This window comes from Rhineura floridana, chromosome 22 (assembly GCF_030035675.1).
Source record: "Rhineura floridana isolate rRhiFlo1 chromosome 22, rRhiFlo1.hap2, whole genome shotgun sequence".
NCBI classification, from domain to species: Eukaryota; Metazoa; Chordata; class Lepidosauria; order Squamata; family Rhineuridae; genus Rhineura; species Rhineura floridana.
This window is the reverse complement of record NC_084501.1, coordinates 10622358-10642973: the sequence shown is the minus strand read 5'-3', so window position 1 is coordinate 10642973 and position 20616 is coordinate 10622358. Positions and strand designations below refer to the sequence as shown.

The window sequence follows — 20616 nt, the reverse complement described above, 5'->3', positions numbered from 1 at the left end:
TCCCTCAACCTCTGAACTTGAAAATTAAGGGAGGAGGCCTTGGCTTGCCACAAGTACACAAAGTCACACACACCCTGTACTCCCCATAAATTAATCTGGATTAACTACCACCCCATACAGTTACCCATTTGTTGCTTAAAGTTAGGGTGGCCATTAACACAGCCAGCAGCTGAATTGAACACCCACCTCCCTGCCCATCAACTGTTAACCAATCAGCTGATTGACAGGTGGCTGAAGTTTTAAGGAAATGGCCAAACTGAACACCCTGGGGGGCCAAGATTGGCCCAAGGACCGGAGGTTCCCTACCGTGATGTACTTAAAACGAATGTGGAGACTTGTCTCTTGCGTGGAAATACAAAACAAACACAGACATGAACACCTCTTGTGTAGTTTTGGTTTTAATTTCTGGAAGACAAGACAAAAAAAATACAACAAAATGCTTCCAATATACAGAGTCGAGAACAGGCACATTTGTGAAGTGAAGGACGGAAGGCGGGAAGAGATGAGGTACCCTCCCATACTCTCCTCTGTAGCTTGGGGTAGCTGCGGAGCCCTGCCCCATATGACCAAACAGCCCTTGGAGGAAGCCCAACAAGAGGGAGCTCTGTTGGGATACACACACATTCCCAAATTTTACTATTCCTCTCCATCAATATTGGATGTAGGGGAAGGATTGGTTAGAGACCCTCCCTAGAAGACAATGAGACACAGATTTTGGCATTTTTAGACAGTTTCACCCAAATGTAGCCTTTCCAGACACCCCATAATAGGTAGGGACAAATCTGTCTACTTTTGTTTCTATTTCTTAAGTTCAGTTTGCTTATTATTATTATTTTTAAAGTTCTCATGAATATCCATTGGCATTTGAATGCGGATTTCTCCTAATATACACCTTTTTTATGCACTTTCCCTAATACACACATTTTTGCAAAGCCAATTTTCCCCAATATCATGCATTCTTGCATGTTATTTTCATAAATGTATGCCTTTTATGTACACCTTACCCTATTATAGGCATTGTTGTGCACATAACTGGAGAACTGCATTACAAAATTCAAAGGAGAGCAAATATCAAAAGATGGGTGTGTTTTGGTTTGCGTATTATTTCAGAAAATGCGAATTTAGGTTTGCATTTAAATATGAAATGAATTGAATTTCTCCTCCACCCCTACATCATAGCAAAGGAGGAAAGATGCATTAATTTGCAACCAAGTTTCAATAAGTGTAAGGGTTCAGCGCTGTCAAGGGTTCCACCACCCAAAGAATCTTAGGAATTGTAGCTTGGCAAGGGTGCTGAGAGCTCTCAATGATGATATCTGTTCAGACATGGACACGATTGAAGCTCATCGCTAAAAGAACTACAGTTCCCAGGATTCACTGGGGGAAAAGCAACAACTATTAAAGTGACTTATGCCTGTAGTGTAGATATCCTAATCTCACAAGGGAGGAGGGAATTGTGTGCGGGTGCACTTGGGGTTTGGGATGGTCAGGTGGGCATGCAACAGGAAGTCTGGTGCTTGGAGCTGGGGTGGGAGAGATGCTGATCCCTTCACCCACCCACGAGGTGCAGTTCCAGAAGACTAGAAGAGAGCAGAACAACCATAACAGGCACACAGGTGGAGATGAGGCTTCCAGTGGTACTCGGGGAGCAGGAGGAGAATCCTAGTGCTGGGAGGAAGGCTGAGTCAGGGAGCACCATGCAGAGAGGAGAGCTGTAATGCCAGGGTTTGTCCCACCAAAAGCAAGGAACTCTGTTGGCACTGCAAAGAGGGTGAAGTTCCTTGTGTTGATGGAAAGGTGGACAGAGCCCAGCTGGCAGAACAGAATGAGAAACCAAGTGCAGAGGGTTTGTGCCAGGGGACACAAAAAGGCTGGGCATTCACTTAGCACCTCACGGAAACAAAAGCTGAGACGCTCTGGGTTTCACTCTGCTGGGCACAGGAAGACAGGAATAAAGAGAACTGCACCGATACATCAGAAACTTGCTCCAAGCCAGACATTGGCTGAGTCCCATCCTTAAACAGATTCACCTTTGTCCCGGGTCCGGCTCAGCAGGACCATGGGCAATCCTGGTGGCTGGCCAGTGTTGGCACGGTGCCGAGCCCGAGGACGCAAGCGGCGGGGCAGCCTAGCGGAAGGTGGCCCCCCATCGCTCAGAGCATCTGAACTCTCATCAATGAAAGCCAGGTTTTCGCCTGTGTAGTCTATAGGCCGCAGCGGGACGCCGTTGCGTGCATTCAGTTGTGCCACACGCTGTGTGGTACCTGGAGATGGGCTCCGAGAAGATGGTGGCAGGGGAGGCAGCAGTGGCAGGGGAGGCAGCAGTGGCGGTGGTAAAGCCAAGGGATGTGATGGCACTTGCTCCTGCGGTGGCAGTGACTCTTGGTTCTCTTCCTGCGGTGAAATGGCCGAAGGCGACAGTGCCTTCCCTTTTAAAGTGCCCACTCTGTGCAGCTTCTCTGGAAATGCCATGTTTGGGACACGGAGCTGGGATGCCATGTTGCCTGTCCAGGAGGCAGCGTGTGCAGTCAAGTCCCCCATCTGTAAGGAAAATGGAGGGGCGAGGAAGAGTCAGTTACAACAGAAGGTTAGGGCAATATCTTTTCATTAGGCTAACCAAAATGCCAAAAAAAGAAAAATGGGCTCTTGCCCTCTGGAGAGAAAAAACAGGTGCCACTTAAGAATATGTAAGAACTGCTTTGCTAGATCACAGACCCAAACCCCTATATGCTATTGGAGGAAATATAAATCTGTGTTATAATTGTTTTTAAGATATTTTAAAAGATGTTGTGTTTTTAAAGGTTTTTTTAAAAGGTTTTTTTTAGTGTTTTATCGCTTGTTTGCTGCCCTGGGCTCCCTTTGGGCAGGATATAAATGTAAAAATTAATTAAATAAATAAATTGAAGAATTATAGGAAGAATTTTCTTTGTATTTATATTACTTATATTGTTAAACCTGCATATTTATAGCAATATTTTTCTTATTCATAACTGTATATGTGCACTATATATAGTCTGTATCTTTACTATTCTTCAAGCAATTGTTTTAAACAAATGCAGTCCTTTATCTGCCATTTTAGCTAATGGCCTCATCACCACATCTGGTGCAGCGAGTTCTATAAGGTAATATTGCACTGCGTTAGGAAGAGCTAAAGAACTGTGTGGTACCTTAAATAAAAACCAACCATAGCAGTAGAAGCTGGTCTATTAGAGCAAGTGGGACACCACCCCACCATGATCAGTCTATCCTCAGCCAGTCCCCACCTGCCTACCTCCTTACTTACAACCAGTCTCGGGGTTGGCACTGCCTGTTCCCCTCACTGGATCGTCACCTTGTAGCGGTGAGTGGGCTTGCGTGTTCCAATGAACCCTGTGAGCAATGCTGTTGGGAGTCATGTACTCCAACAGCAGGGTCACCCATGGCGGTAAGGTCAAGGGAGAGGAACCAGACAAAGAACGATCCAAGAAAGTCCTCAACGGCAGAACAGGTGGAGGATACCAATGTGTACATTACAACAGCTGTGAAGGCTGCAGCAGATAAAAGACTTCCAATCGTCGTGGTATCCATGCCATTGGATCAAAGCCTTTTTCTGTCAAGATTGTGTGTTGATCATGGTGCGCCGATCTCCCAACGTAAAACAAATTCACGCACAGGCGTCCTCCAAGCAAAGACCTTATCTTGGAAGACAATCTTATTCGGCCACGAGTGATCGCCTCCTCCTTGCTCTCAGTCTTGCCTTTGTAGCACTCAGAGAGGAGGAGGATGGGGACAAAACCAGAATTAATGGGCTCTGCCTGTCATTGGCTTTGGCTCCACCTACAGTTGGGCTCCCTGACTTCCGCCCCACCAGTCACAATGGGTACCAGCTGCCACTAGACCATAGAATTCTGGCATAAGATTTCATGAGCCAGAACTAAATGCAGGAAGCTGTTTTATACTGAGCTAAGATCAATGGCACATCTAACCCTGCATTGTCTCCTTTGACTGGTAGCAGGTCACTATTATACCTCCAGCATGCATCCCAGTCTGTTTGCACAAAGCGGAAATTAGATTATATCCGTTCTATATTGAGCATTTGTTCAGACTTGTTTGTAGGAAGGGTATATGACAATGAGCATTCATCCTGATTTGCTTGTGGGATGTTTATGTACATCTTCCCATTAATCAATCATTCATTCCCCACTTTTCATTTCCCCATCATGTGGCTAACCATGAAAAAAATCAGTTTCTTTTTTAGGCCCCATCTGCACGACATATGTAAAGCACAACTACATCACTTGGAATACTCACGGCTTCCTGCAAAGAACCCTGGGGACTCTTTTTAGATGGTAATGTGTATTACTCCACTTATTTCAAAATGTCAGACATTTTGGCACTGGGGGAGCCCTGCTCCTTCTGCCGAGTGGAGCCCTGGGCGTCTGCCCCAAAGTCCAGCCCTAACGGTGCCACTGGTTGCCATTGGGCTCTTGAGGAGAGATGGAGGAGGCTTTTTATAGTGATCTAACACAATTTGATGGACTGTAACTTAGGTGCCATCTGCACCATATATCAGAGCTTGGAAAAGTTACTTTTTTGAACTACAACTCCCATCAGCCCCAGCCAGCATGGCCACTGGATTGGGCTGATGGGAGCTGTAGTTCAAAAAAGTAACTTTTCCAAGCTCTGCCATATATTTAAAGCACTATGACATCGCTTTAACAATCATGGCTTCCCCCAAAGAATCCTGGGAACTGTAGTTTGTGAAGCGTGCTGAGAGTTGTTAGAAGACCTCTTATTCCCCTCACAGAGCTGTTTATCAGCTACTAATTGTTAACTGGTAGATCTTATCAGGGCTTATGCTCACCATGCCAAATTCTGGCCTGTGCATCAACCCTCATTGGATCCTCAATCCTGGTTCATTTTGCTCACTAGCAACCCAATGGAATAGGGAGGAAAACACAATCCATTACTCAAAACCACAACCTCAAAATGTATAACTGAAACGAATATACCAGTTTATTGATATACAAATCTACTGATATTATAGGACTGATAGAAAATAAAACAAAGACAGTACTGAAATTACAGCAATTTAAAGTAACTTAGATAATATCTTAAAACAATGTGATATATATATATGCATAAATGAATTAATGATTATATGAACTAACAATAAAATAATAAAAATATGAACTAATAGGATAAATCATATATTTTCCTCCTATTGATTAACAAGGGCTACAAGCCCCAGAGTGACTGAACAATCAATCCCTCTTCCCAGGGAACTCTGGAAACTGTAGCACATTTGCAGAACAAACAGCTTCACCACCAGAACCACTGTAAACATGCACCTATTTCTCTCTACCCCCCCTTCTCATCACTGTGCTGCCAGAACCCATATCCAAGTCCTTTGCTCCTACTGGAAAATCATTTGCAACTGCTGTTATTGTCTTTCCTCTGAACGCCAGGGTCAGCGAGAAAGAAATGGCTTTCAATTAGGCAAGCCGCTTAATGAGCTTATGTGCCAAATTGATGCCATCTGCTTTTTAATGGGCAAAAAGGGAGATGCTTCAAAACCTCGGAGGCTGCAGAGGCTCTCTTTCCCTTTGCTTTATTATAAAGAGCCATCATAAGGAGCCCACCGTGTGTGTCTAATGGAGGGGGAAGAATGCTGAAGGAACAAGGTCCCCCACTTTTTTCCCCACCAGCTCCTGTGCTTTTATCAGTCTGGACTGTAGACTTTATCTTCATGCTGTAAGAATCAGTGGAGGCTGATCCATAAGGGTCTAATGGCAAGGCATTTGTTAAGTAATAGTTGTGTGCCCAAATGGATACCCAGTCCTAGCTTTTGGACTCCCAGTGGACACAAATGGACACACAAAATGTAATCAATGCACCAAGAACACAAATTCAGATTGGAAACACTGACCATGAAAGTTTAGTGAAATGACTAGAAACAGTAGACCACAGGGGGCACATTACACAATAGTTCTTAGGGTTATTACAAACCACCAGTCTTTCTGAAAAACGTCTTAACAAAATCTCTCTCCCTGTACACTGTAATGACTGGTTCTCTATATCTTTGTGATTTTTCGGTAGCATAGCATGGATTGTGAACAGCAGTTTTTCATTTTAATTTGCTTTTTAATTAATGTAGTTACTGGTGGGTGGGCAGGCTAGTAAGAACTTTGCTAGGCTAGTAGCTTGTGTAAATGCATTTGCAAGGCTGTATTCACTCCATTTTTATTTTTTTAAGTTCGAACCACTTTCACCTCCAATCAAAACATCAGGGCTCGTACATGGTAGAGAGGCTTCCATGTGCAAACAATCTGAATGAAAAAAATGGACACCCAGTAACAATTCCTTAAAAGATGCTCTGGGAAATGGGTCACTGCCCTCCAACTGCCTGCCTTCTTACTTACAACTAGGGATGGGCGAGAATTTTGATTCCGTTCACATTTCAAGCTCAATTTATCAAAATTCGCACATTCTGAAACAATAAGAGAACCAAAACACAGCCATCCTTCAAAATTCACACTTACTGAAATGTTGTGATGCAGTTTGCCATCCAAACAATGTTTACATCAGTGCACATTAGGGGAAAATATGCATAAAAATGAACATGAGTGAAAACTGCTTGCAAAAATGCATTATATTGCTTGCAAAAAATGTGTGCCTTATGCGGATATTTGAAAATTTAAAAAAATTGCAAATTGCTGCAGGAATGTGAAGAACTGAATTTAAGATTTGACAAAAGAGAAACTGAGAGAACGGAAATTGGCAGATCTTCCCATGCCCCCCTTACAACCAGTCCAAGAGGTGGCACTGCCTATCGGCTTTCTCCACCTTAGTCTCAGTATTGCCCAGGGCTTTTTTGTGACAGCGCTCACCAGGGTGTGGGGCATGATTTGCGTCCTGGGGCAAGGGGTTGATGTGCGCTGCAAATCGTGTGCCGTGACCTGACACTATTGCAGAGCAGGAGCTCCACCTTCCCAGTCCTTGGGCCCGAGGAGCCTTACCTGGCCGCCCACTGGTGCAGGGCCTGACTCTGGAAACTCTTGGAAATGGGTTTCCTAGCAACTCTCAGCACCCTTAATAAACTACAGTTCCCAGGATTCTTTGGGGGAAACCATGACGGTTAAAGTGGTATTTTAGTGTTTTAAATGTACAGTGTAGATATGGCCTTAAAACACTCTTATACTACTTTAAACAGTCATGGCTTCCCCCCCCAAATAATCCTGGGAACTGTAGTTTGTCCAGGATGCTGAGAGTTGTTAGGAGACCCCTCTTCTCCTCACAGTACTACAGTTCCCAGAAATCCCTGGGAAGAGGGATTGCTTGTTAAGCAAGCCATTCTGGGAACTGTACTGTGTGAGGGGAATAAAGAGTCTCCTAACACCGCTTAGCACCTTTAACAAACCACAGATCCCAGGATTCTTTGCAGGGAAGCCATGATGGTTTAAAGTGGTATGATAATGCTTTAAATATACAGCGCAGATGGGCTGTATGAGTCAGAGGACACACCATTGGCTTTGGGGGATTATGGCCCCATCGCACACACCAAAACATAGGAAAATATGGGGAGAGGTTAATAATGGGGACCACAGCAAGAAACTACAAAGGCCACAGCATGTATGGTTGGGACACGGTGCCCTCACCTCGGCCCTTGTGCGTCGGGACAACACCCGCAACCAGTTGCCAATCATCGTCAGGATGGAGGCGAAGTAGGCCAGGCCAAGGAGAATCCAGACCACCACTAATGGTTGGTACCACAAGTGATCTTCACTTTTTGTATCCCCTAGAAGGAGCAAAGCTTAAGACAGATGCTTTTTAAACATCCCAGTTACCCAAACCAATAACTCTACATTTTAATGGGAGGGAGGGGGAGAGGAAGAAAGGGGCAAGGGGGAATGGTCCAAAGGGACTTGATCAAACAACCTTACAGAGGGCCAGGCTAAAACCAGGTATGGTCAGTGCCCAGATGCAGGCCCTGTCAGAACCCTTTGTAATAATGATAATAATAAAAATAATAACAATAATTGTATTCAACCAAGTCCAATTCGGAGTAGACCCACTGAAGTTAATAGACATGATGACTAACAGGTTAATTAATTTCAGTGGGTCTACTTCTACTTAGTTGAATAAAACCCAAAATTTCTGTTGTCTCCTTCCCAAAGGATCCTAAGGCAGCAAATGTCAAAGCAGAAAAATAATAAGTAACAAATAATTCATATATGAAGTGTGCAAGCTTTTTAGTTAGACAGGCCTCTTCTTTACTCTGGATGTTCAGTCTGCATCTGTACTGGAGCTTCTTCTTTTTTTACTGTTTCTATGTATAGATATTTTTTAAGAATTGTTTTACACCTTGAACAGTTTTTAAATTGTTTTACACTCACTTTATGGTTGTGACAGTTTTATAATGATCTCTTTTATTGTTGTAACCCGCCCTGGGTCCCTGTGGTGAAGGGTGGGTGAGAAATCTAATAACATAGATAGAATAAGATAATGATCAAGGAGCCTGGGCTAGTGTGGTGTAGTGGTTGGATTGTCAGGCTGCTACTGATGACACCCAGCCAGCCATGAAACTCATTTAGATAGCCTTGAGCCAGACACTGTTTCTCAGCCCAACCTACCTCACAAAGTTGTTGTGAGGATAAAGAGACGAGAGGAGAGCTACTTCGGGTGACGGCCAGGCAGACATGAAACTCACTGGCTTTGAACCAGATGCAATTTCTCAGTCCAACCTACCTCACAGGATTGTTGTGAGGGCACAACGTTCCAGAGCTTCTTGGAGGGAACATGGGATTATAAATGCAATTCATAATAAAAATCATGTTTTAAAAGCAAGAGAAAATACTTTCTTCTGTTCTGGCTGAAACTTGCTCTCGGAAATGTAAATTTCCTTCCTTACAGTAGTAGCAACAACAGCAACCTTGAGTTGCCAATCTGAGGAAGAGGTCAGTATAACACAAAAGCTTGCACTGAGAACAGATTGGTTCTAACAACAAAAGTGTTATTTTACTGACCTCCTAAAATCAGAGGCATGTCTAACAATCCTACACTGGCCATCTTCAAAAACCTACCACAATGGGGAACCTGTGGCCCTCCAGATGTGCCTGGACTACAACTCACATCACCCCTTATTGGCTATACAGGTTGGAGCAGATGGGAGTTGGTTCTAGTCAAAAACTACCTCTGTCTGGCCACAGGTTCCCCAGCCCTGACCTACAACTACACTCGGCCTCACAGAAAGTGTGTGGGGGGGATCAGAAAGGGAAACTCCAATGCAGCCCCCCCCCCAGAAAGATCATCCTTTTCATGTCACCCCATAGTACTCACCTGCCACATAGTCGCCAAATCCAATGGTGGTCAGTGCAACAACCACAAAGTAAACGCTCTCCAAAAGGGTCCAGCCTTCCACCCGCTGGAAGATGATGGTTGGCAGGGAAACGAAGAGGAGGCAGCCAATGAGGATGAAGAGCAAGGCAGAGATGACCCTCACAATGGTGGCACTGACCTGCCATTTCTGTGGGCGGTGGGGAAAGGGGGGTTAAGGAAGGAGAAGAACGGAACGGAGATCAATGTTGAAGAAGCAAACAGCTTATCCAAGAGGCTGTCAACTCCTCTAAGTGTCTGCAGAGGCCAACCCTGGTGCCCACAGGCAGGGCTGTGGAGTCGGAGTCGAAGGTTTGGCGTACCAACTCCACAGCCCTGCCCCCAGGGTCCTGTCTCCCTAATGAAATTAAGCTGGGGTGGGGGAAGCTTTAAATTAGTGAGGTGTTTCTGCCTCCATCACTACTGGCTTTCAGGAGGAATGTGAAAACATTCCTATTTACCTAGGCATTTGATGGCTGAAAGGGACTGCTGTTCCTGTTTCTAGAATACTTTTTTTCCTTGATGTGTTTGCCGTCCTGCACTCCTTCGGGAGGAAGGGCAGGACATACATACATACATAGATTGTGGTGTGTCTGTGACTGTGGCAAGGGCCATAGCTCATTGGCAGAGCACGTCCCAGGTTCAATCCCGGAAAGGGCTGGGACAGACCCCAGGCTGAAAACCTGGAGAGCTGCTGCCTGTCAGCGCAGACAGTACTGAGCTAGGTGGCCTAATGGTCTGGCTCAGTATTAGGCAGCTTCCTAGATTCCTATGTGGTGCCCACAACAGTTTATCCAGTTGGCGAATGGGCCCACAAAAGGTTGGAGACCTCTGATCTAGACCACCTTTCTGTTTCCAGCAGTGGACTGGCCACCCAGATTCCTCTGGAAGATTCACCCAGGAAGGCAGTGGCACCATCAGGATAGGACTCTAGGGCAGGTGCCCTGAGCTCCACACAACAGAATGAGCAGGAAATGCTGCAAGATTGGCTTACCATGTTTTGAAACGAAGCAAGAGCATCTTAGGCAGGCGTGGGGGACCTTTGGTCCTCCAGATGTTGCTGAACTACAACTCCCATCAGCGCCAGCAAGCATGGCCAATGGACAGGGATGATGGGCCACAACAGTGAGGGGCGGGGCCTGGGGAAAGGGGTGCAGCCTGGGGAGAGTTTTGAAGGCCATTAGACAAGCCTGGAGGGCCACATTTGTCCCTCCATCCCTGCTCTGTGCTATGCTGACAATACTGGCAAGCATCGCAGGCATCACCAGGAACAAAACTGCCTTAACTGTTCCATACAAGTGGTGCAGGTGTTGGAGTGGAGCTCCACACGAGTCTTGGAAAGGCTGGAGTGAAGCTCCACCCAAGGCAGAAAGGCAATACAAGGGTTTTGCTCACCAAGAAAATATCCTCCACTTTGCCAATGGCTTTCCGGAGAGACGATCCCAAATGGTCCCCAACTCCCGCAAGCAGCATTCCAAAGAGAGGAATTCCCACAAGCGCGTAGAAGATACAGAAAAGCCGGCCAGCATCAGTCTTAGGGGAGATGTTCCCAAAACCTATTAGGGCAGGAGCAGGGAGGAGAAAGACACAGAGTCAGCAAAAAGGAAAAGTGCTCCTTAAGATCGATCCGGTCTCCATTCTAATACTCTAACTCAGCGTTTGCCAACCTGGTGCCCTCCAAATGTTTGGACTACAGTTCCCATCAGCCCCAGCCAGCAAATCTGCAATATGCACATGGTCTCATTGCACAAGTGAAGAAATTAGCATCTTGGTGTTATTTATTTTAGTTTTCTAAAACCAAGTTTCCAGACCTTAAGACTGCAAAAACAGGCATGAGAGTACATAGACAATGTCTTGTGAAGTCTCACAAGCTGGGGTGGGATTGCCTGGATGCTGTGACCCGAAAGTTTGACCCTACCCTAAAATGCGAACTACATGACGATGAGCTGTGAATCCTACTTGGCAGTGAACAAAGCACACACTGCACATACCCAGAGATACTCTTGCCTACAACAACTTCATATCTTCTCTTGAACACCTTCTTATAATGAATGTTTTTCCCCCTCCCTCTCACACATAATACTAGGGATTGCATCCCATGTTAGCCCTGTTCAGAGCAGATCCATTGGAAATCATGTAGATGACCAGCTTAGCTCTATTGATTTAAATGGGTCTACTCTGAGTACAATGTAGTTGGATACAACCCTAGAACTCTTAACAGCATGGGACCTGTGTGTTTTCACATCAACTTTCTTCCACGTAAGACCCCTTAGGTGTCCTGGTCGTCATTAGGAGGCCCTGTCCTTGATCCCTCAACACAGGGAGGCACACTTACAGTGGCCAGGGCTATGGTCCCACCCTGTGGAATGCCTTGCCAAGCTCCCCCCCCAATACCATTTTATATGTCCATTGAAGACACAGCTCCTTATAAATGCATTTGGCTGAATATTTCCCGGTTTTCAACATATGCATGTTTTATTTTATTTTTTTTAAAAAGCAAGTTTCTAATCCTCGACTGCAAAAATAGGCCTGAAAGTATGTAGATAATATCTTTAAAAGGCCTTTGACTGCATATGTCCTTGTTTAATATTTGCATGTTTTATTAATATTCATATTTTATTAATTTGCATGTTTTATTAATTCTACAAGTCTGCAAAAATTGGCTTGAAAGTATGCAGATAATGTTTTTAAAAGGCCTTTGGCTGGATAGTTCCTAATTTTTATATTTGGATGTTTTATTCATTCTGATTTTTTTTTTTTTTAAAAAAGCAAAACTCTAGTCGTCAAGTCTAGAAAAATAGGCCTGAAAGTATGTGGACGATGTCTTTAAAAGACCTTTGTCTAAATATTTCCTCATTTTTAATATTTGGATATGTTATTAGTTCTGATGGGTACTTTGCAATTGTGGTTTTGGATTGATTACACACATACACTAATATTTAGAGTACTGATTTGGTTGAAATGTGATTGCTTTATATTATTATTAACGGGTTCTTTTGTTAGCCATCTGGAATTTCTTCTGAAAGATGGGCAAGTTGTAACTTTTTTAAAATATAAATAAATAATAAAATAAACAACATTCAGAGATGGGGTTGTCACCCAACAAAACTGACTGGCAGTAGATTCGACACAGACAAAAGAAAGTACTCCTATATCCAACATATCATTAACTCAGAGCTTGGAAAAGTTACTATTTTGAACTACAACTCCCGTCAGCCCAATCCAGTGGCCATGCTGGCTGGGGCTGATGGGAGTCATAGTTCAAAAAAAGTAACTTTTCCAAGCTCTGCATTAACTTATGGAATTCACTGCCACAAGTTAAGATGGATTTAAATGAGGGTTAGACCAATTCATGGAGGTGGTCTATTGGCAGCTGTTTGGTCATGAAAACTAAAACAGAGCTTCCCGGTTCAGACGCAGTCAACCTCGGAACACCAGTTACTGGGAAGCAATAAAGGGAAGGGGACTCTTGTCCACATGCCCTGCGGGTGGGCTTCCCAGGGGCACAATGCCTCTGAATGCCAGTTGCTGGGAATCACAAGTAGGGATTGCGCTGTTGCACTCGGCTCCTGCTTGTGGGCTTCCCATTAGGGCATCTTGCTGGCCGCTGTGAGAACAGGATGCTGGACTAGATGGGCCCCCTTTGGCCTGATCTGGATGTTCTCATGTCATTATTAGATGGTGGAGTAAAGAAGAGGCACTCTTGACATCCTCAGAAGAAGCCTTTGCTTCTTGATCATTACCCTAGTGAGTCTTCCAGGGATGAGACCTGGCTCAAAACGAAACTTTACAAAAAGGACAGCAAAAAAAAAAGCAAAGCAAAGCAAAGAAGAGGGCAACCAGAATGATCAAGGGGATGGAGCGACTCCCTTACGAGGAAAGGTTGCAGCATTTGGGGCTTTTTAGTTTAGAGAAAAGGCGGGTCAGAGGAGACATGATAGAAGTGTATAAAATTATGCATGGCATTGAGAAAGTGGATAGAGAAAAGTTCTTCTCCCTCTCTCATAATACTAGAACTCATGGACATTCAAAGAAGCTGAATGTTGGAAGATTCAGGACAGACAAAAGGAAGTACTTCTTTACTCAGCGCATAGTTAAACTATGGAATTTGCTCCCACAAGATGCAGTAATGGCCACCAGCTTGGATGGCTTTAAAAGAAGATTAGACAAATTCATGGAGGACAGGGCTATCAATGGCTACTAGCCATGATGGCTGTGCTGTGCCACCCTAGTCAGAGGCAGCATGCTTCTGAAAACCAGTTGCCGGAAGCCTCAGGAGGGGAGAGTGTTCTTGCACTCAGGTCCTGCTTGCGGGCTTCCCCCAGGCACCTGGTAGGCCACTGTGAGAACAGGATGCTGGACTAGATGGGCCACTGGCCTGATCCAGCAGGCTCTTCTTATGTTCTTATGTTCTAAAGGTATTTTTATCCCTGTTCTTTTCAGAAGGCACAAAAAACAAAAACAAAGGCTTCCTGTTTCCTTAGTCTTTGCAGAGGCTCCCAACCTTGCAGCAAAAACGAGCAAAGCCTCTTAGCTTCTTTTCCAGGTTGTAAATCTTTTTGGAGCTGTGGCCAGCCAGATCGATCTATGAGCCAGATACTCCCTCTTTGGTCAGTACATAGAGCATAGGAGGCTCCCTTGCACAGAGCCGGGCCATTGGTTCATCTAGCTCACCACAGCCAGTACCAGGGATAGATGTCTTCAGATGATTTGCTGGACTCCGACTCCCATCCATCCCCAGCAGGACAATGGGAGTTACACTCTGATAACATCTAAAGGACCACAGGTTCCACATCCCTGGTCTACATCACTGGGTCTTCAACAGGTGGGTTGGACTGTAACAAACCATTCATACAACTTGCAGGGCAGGAAGGACCCAATACCGCCAGTGTGGGGAACCTTTACCCCTCCAGATGTTGCTGAACTACAGCTTCCATCAGCCCCAGCAAACATGGACAATGGCCAGGGATGCTGGGAGTTGTAGTCCAGCAACATTTGGAGGACCAAAGGCTCTCCACGCCTGCAATATTGGGTCACAGCTTAATCTAAGGTGGGTCACAACAGCAGCAACACTACCACCTTCACTAACAGATGGCAAAAACAAGAAATGGGTCTCCAAAGGTATGTTTGGGTCCCAGTCCTGAAATGGTTGAAGACTCCTGGTTCTAATAAAATAAATAAAGGACTCCTGGTCCAACAACACTGGCTGGCAGCAGCTCTCCAAGGTTTTTTCAGACGGGGCTCTTTGCCAGTCCTACTTGGCACTACCAAACCGAATCAAATATAACTTTGTGTATAGCCAAAGGCCTTAACAATATATGCAAAGAATTATTAAATGAACCTTTTTCATGCAACGCTCACATTGAAATAAAACAAAATTTTATAAAACTCATCAAAACTGTTAAAAACAGCCAGGTTATTACCATCCATTAAAAAGACTGGGCACTCAGGTTTTAAAGGTAAAATTGTTATAATACATCTTAATGATTAACACAGCACGCCCGCAGCTTCTGAGATGCCATTGCCAACTGGGCTACTGATCACATCATAAATAAATATTTATCGGCTAAGAATTCCACTTCCTGGGACTTTTGATCTGAGAACAACCGGATAATATGTGTCATCCCCCCCCCCGGATCTGAATACAAGGGGCAGTACAGCAGGTAATGAATTATAACTTCAATCTGGTTGTACCTGAAAACACATTTCCGTTCTGTGAGTTGGCAATACCAAGGATAGAACCTGGAACCTTTTGCATGTAAAGTAAGCGCTCTATTCACTGAGCTACAGCCCTTATCAGAAGCAAAGAAGAAAGGTAATGTAATGGCATATTCAGCATACTTCATGACAGTCTCAGCCACACCCCCTTCTAAAATTATATAATAATCTGGTCAGGCTTGAATACCGCTTTCTGCTTCTCTGTTACTGCCGCAATTTGACTGTTGTTTAGGAATGAACAGAACTCCTTTCATTCTGATTTTCTCAAGTCAGCAGGAAACAACAAGGAAACAAGTGAGGAGACACTTCTCAGTGGCTAACACATTCTCCTTTCATGCTAACTGGCTCCTAGGGCAACAAGACAAGAACTGAAAGGCAGCAGTAAGAGGCAGGGACAGAGTTGGCACTCCATACTGATCATAGGACACTGGAGACATAGGGACCCTGCTTGGACCTGCCTCCCAAAAAAGTAAGGGGGTCTAAGTCCCCCTGAGACCCTGGACGACTACACCCCTGCCCCCAACAGCCTCTGCCTCCCTCCGCCCCAACTCCCAATCAATCCCTGGATACCGATGGTGGTGATAACTGTGCCAGCGAAGAAGAATGCACTGCTCATGTCCCAGTGTGAGCTGTTAGCGTTCGTGATGTTGATGACGGGCTCCACTCCAACTCCCATCGCTTCGCTTACTTGCTAAGAGGAAGGGCAGGGAAAGAGACGAAGATCAACTCACAGAAGGACCCAGCATTCCAACATAGACAGATTATGCACAGCTTGGAGAACGCAGATAGAGAAAAGCTTTTCTCCCTCTCGCACAACACTAGAACTTGGAGCCGAATGGTGGAAGATTCAGAACGAGGGAAAGAATGATCAGTCAATTTCAGTTCTCTCCGTTTCTCCATTTTCTAATCTTAAATTAAGTTTGCCACATTTCTGCAGCAATAAAAAAAATCCTCATGAAAATTCTTCAGCGTTTTACTGCGAATTTCTCCTAATAAATGCATTTTTTGTATGCAGTTTTGTCTGCCTACATTTTTTTGCAAGGAATTTATCCTAATATAATGCATTTTTTGCATGTTATTTACACCAATATATTCATTTTGTGCACACTTTCCCCTAATGTATGCATTTTTTAAAACACTGCTCAGTTGGAGAACTGAGTCGCAAAATTCAGATAAATGCGAATTTCAAAGGATGTCTGCTTTTCAGTTCTCTTGCTGTTTCAGAAATTGCGGATTTGATAAATTTGGCTTTCAATGCGAACTGACTCAAATTTGTCCCCCGTCTCTATTCAGGTTAGAATAGACAAAAGAAAGTATTTTCTTCACATAGCATATAGTTAAACTATGGAATTTGCTCCCAAAAGAGGCAGTGACGGCCAGCAACTTGGGTGGCTTTAAAAGAGGATTAGACAGATTCATGGTGGATAAAGCTATCTATGGCTACTAGCCACAATGGCTGTGGTCTCCCTCCACAGTCAGAGGCAGTATGTCTCTGAATGTCAGGTGCTGGGAAACGCATGTGGGGAGAGTTGCTGTTACACTCAGATCCTGTTTGTGAACTTCCCACACATTCACACATTTGGCCACTGTGAGAACAGGATGATGGACTAGATGGGCCTTTGGCCTGACCCAGTAGGCTCTTTTGATGTTCTTATGTAGGTATCAGTGCCTTTTCCAGGTTTTATACAGGCTCCAACTAGCACAGAATTTTCTAGTCCCCCATGTCTGGTGAATCACTGGGGGCACTTCCAGACCATCACTATTTTCGAGTGGGATTCATTCATACACTGTACCAGCAAATTCAGGTTTCACAATTACAGATGATTGGGAAGTCTTGGGCAAAAAAATCAGACTGAACAAATCAGAAAGAATTCTCAATCCATAGCTGACACTGTCTAACTTCCCTGCACAATAACTCTGTGGAAACAAATCAGGATGACTCAATAAACAGGTTGTCTGGAAGCGATCCAGGTCTCACAAAGGATATCTCCCGTCAACTCCTGAGTTTCATCTCTTCTCCAGTAGTACTGTTAGATCATTTTAGATTCTGGACTTAATGGTTTTATCGGTGTCTTCTTTAGAACGTGCGCGTGGGATCTCCGGCCCTACAGATGTTGCGGAACTTTAACTCCTATCATCCCTGGCCTTTGGCCATGCTTGGAAGGGCTGATGGGAATTGTAGTTCAGCAACATCTGCAGGGCCAAAGGTTCCCTGCCCCTGCTTTAGAAGGAATTGTGTATTAGTTACAGCTTCCTTCAACATGTGGCAAGCCAGCTCTACCTGCTGAATGGGGCCATGGATATTTGCACCAGAGCCCTGCCCTGATGGTGTCACTGATCTTCCTACCTCACCCCAACCCCGTTACTTGCCCCCTCGTCTTGCCTGTCCCATCAGAAACACAGGAAGTTGCCATACACAGAATCAGACAAATCGTCTGCCTAGCTCAGTATTGTCTACACTGACTGGCAGCAGCTCTCCAGGATTTCAGGCAGGAAGTCTCTCCCAGCCCCACCTGGAGATGCTGGGGATTGAACTGGGACCTTCTGCATGCAAAGCACTGATCTATCCCACCCCCAAATTCCTTTCTCCCCCCCTTTCTCCTTCAGCCACCAGCTCTCACCTGGATGAGGTCCTCCAGTTCTTCAGCAGCTACACATTGGTGCAATTTTAAGAACTGCTCCAGGTAGGCTCGAATTTTCACCTGCTGGAGGGTTTCATACGGCTGTTCCAGCTGGCGGAAGATGAAGGCACCTGTCACCAGGTAAACAAGGACAACAGAGCAGAGGGCTAAGACAGTGGTCCGGCGCATCACAGTGCTGCGTTCCAGTGGCCACGGGCTCAGGATAGACTCTTTGGATGGATAGCAGACTACGGGCATGGAGCCATGATGGTCCGGGGGGCAAATGGCGGGGGGCATAGGCGGCAGAGGATAATTCACTGCAGGGGGAGTAGAGAGAAAGAAGACAGAGTGAGTCCATCTTGCCTTACTCCAAAATTCAAAGCCTATATCATATCTTAAAGGAGTCTTGAGATCACCCATTAAATGAGAGACCAAAAGGGCATACTTCTTCATACTGTGTTTTGTTAACCTCTGGAACTCACTACCACTACCTTGAACAGCTTTGAGGGGGGGGAAAGGAGGAGACAAATTCACAGCGGATAGGTTTATTGTTAACCTCTAGAACTCACTGCCACGAGGCTTGGACAGCTTTGAATAGAGGAGGAGGTGGCAACAAATTCAACAACAGACATGATAGATGTGCATAAAATTATGCATGGTGCAGAGAAAGTCCTAACACTAGAACTCGGGGCCATCGAATGAAGCTGAATGGTGGAAGATTCGGGACAGACAAAAGGAAGTCCTTCACACAGCACTTTGTTAAATGATGGAATCAGGGCCAGCACCAGCCTGCCCAGGCCCCAGCACATCCATGCTCCACCTACCTACCTTTCCCTTGGTGAATGCTGCCCATGCTGCATCCCTGGCATCCACCAAGATGGCGGCAGGGGCATCTAACCTTAGGGAAACCTCGGCTGCCATCTTAGTTAATAGCAGGCTTGCACCTGCAGCGCCACCACCATTTGCATCAAGGGAGAGGTAGGTGGGGCATGCAGGCGGGCATTGAGGGCCTGCGTGGCAGTAGGGGGGTGCCTGGGAGCTCCCTCTCATGATCCACGGCAGGCACAGAAATGTGACCTTTCTTAACCTTTGAAAACTGACCCAAATGATTTAGTACTGAGCCGACACTGCTGTAGATCGCGGGAGCGCTACCCACCCACCCTAAGGGGTCCTTCAGAGGCCCCTTGGGACCGAGGGGCCCTCGGCCAGGGCCCGACCTGGCCGCCCTCTGGAGCCGGCCCTGGATGGATTTATTTCTCACAAAAGGCAGTGATGATTAAACAAATTCATGGAGGATAAGGCTATCAGTGGCTACTAGCCATAATGGCTATGCTCCGCCTCCACTGTCGGAGGCAGTATGCCTTTGAATACCAGTTGCTGGGAAATCACAAGTGGGGAGAATGCTGTTTTTCTCAGGGACTGCAAGCAGACTTCCCAGAAGCATCTGGTTGGCCACTGGACTAGATGGGCCCTTGACCTGATCCAGCAAGGTTCTTTTTATGTTCCGTGACAAATTCTGCTGCTGAGTAGAATTTGAAATCATAAGAGTAGGAAGGGATTTGGAGGTCATCTAATCCAGCTGTACAGGATTTGCAACAGAGGACGCAATAACAGTATGCCTGAATGATGGCTGCATAAATACCGCAAGCGAAAGAGAGCCCGCCACCTCCTGAGGCAGCCGCTGCCGCTGCCAAATGGCTTTTGTCATGGAGAAGCCTCTCCTAATGTTTAGACAAAATGTCCTGCCCTGCAGTTCCCCATCCATTGGTTCTAGTCTCGCCCTTTGGAGCAACAAGTCTAAATGGAACCTCTGCATTCAGGGGCACTCTACCTCCAAAACCAACAGAAGCAGGAGGCAAATCAAACGAGGACTATTAGGAGCATAGGAAGCTGCCTTCTTCTGAGTCAGGCCACTGGTCCATTTAGCTCAGTGTTGTCTACGCTGACAGGCAGCTGCTCTCCAGGGTTTTAGACAGGGAGTCTTTCCAAGCTCTACCTGGAGATGCTGAGGACTGAACTTAGGATGCTCTGCCACTGAGCTACAGTCCTTTTACCTTCTTGCCTTGCTGGTTTTTCTGGACACAGGACTAGATGAACCCTTGGTCTGTCTGATGCAACAAACCAGTGCTTGCAAACGGAAAGCAGTGGCTTCTTCTGTCCTGTTTCCCCATCCCCTGAACTTGGCCTAATCTTCTCCCATCCCATTAAGTTAACAGAAACGTGACCTTCTTAACCTTTGAAAACTGACCCAAATGATTTAGTACTGAGCAATTGCATCAATAACTATTCTTTTGATTTAAAAAGGATACGACTGAGAACTTCGGCAGTTGTTTTAAAAATCAAGATTGTTCTTGCTTGGAGAACAAAAATAATACATTCCCAAAGCTGAGCACAATCTCACCCTTGTGATGATCCCTGCCCCAGTTCTTCCAGCTAGTGGCTCAAGCCATCCCATAATTTCTTCATTCAGTTTATTCCCATTGCCTATACTAGAATAAAAAATAAAAACACACACTTCCCAACAATTTACTCCAGGGACTAAGGGTAGGGGAGAAATTTGATTCAGTTGCATTATTTATTTATTTATTAAATTTATATCCCACCCTTCCTCCCAGAACACTAAAAACACTCTAAAACATCGTAAAAACAAACTTTAAAATATATTAAAACAAAACATATTTAAAAAATCTTTAAAAACAAGCTTTAAAAACATCTTAAAAAGCAATTCCAACACAGATGGAGACTGGGATAAGATCTCTACTTAAAAGGCTTGTGGAAAGAGGAAGGTCTTCAGCAGGTGCCAAAAAGATAACAGAGATGGCGCCTGTCTAATATTTAAGGGGAGGACATTCCAAAGGGTGGGTGCCACTACACTAAGGTCCGTTTCCTATGTTGTGCGGAACAGACCTCCTGATAAGATGGT

General features: G+C 45.2%; 1 protein-coding gene across 1 annotated transcript in view; it reads right to left on the bottom strand.

Moving 5' to 3' along the window:
- Positions 1 to 20616, bottom strand: part of KCNK4 (potassium two pore domain channel subfamily K member 4) — a 29086-nt gene that overhangs the window by 150 nt on the left and 8320 nt on the right. The window contains exons 2-7 of the mRNA XM_061606477.1: positions 17694 to 18010; positions 15643 to 15763; positions 10750 to 10910; positions 9319 to 9505; positions 7638 to 7777; positions 307 to 2541 (exon numbers count right to left, since the gene is read on the bottom strand). Of these exons, the coding sequence (XP_061462461.1) occupies positions 2017 to 2541; positions 7638 to 7777; positions 9319 to 9505; positions 10750 to 10910; positions 15643 to 15763; positions 17694 to 18010 (1451 nt within the window). The 3' untranslated portion in view covers positions 307 to 2016. The remainder of the gene's footprint in view (positions 1 to 306; positions 2542 to 7637; positions 7778 to 9318; positions 9506 to 10749; positions 10911 to 15642; positions 15764 to 17693; positions 18011 to 20616) is intronic.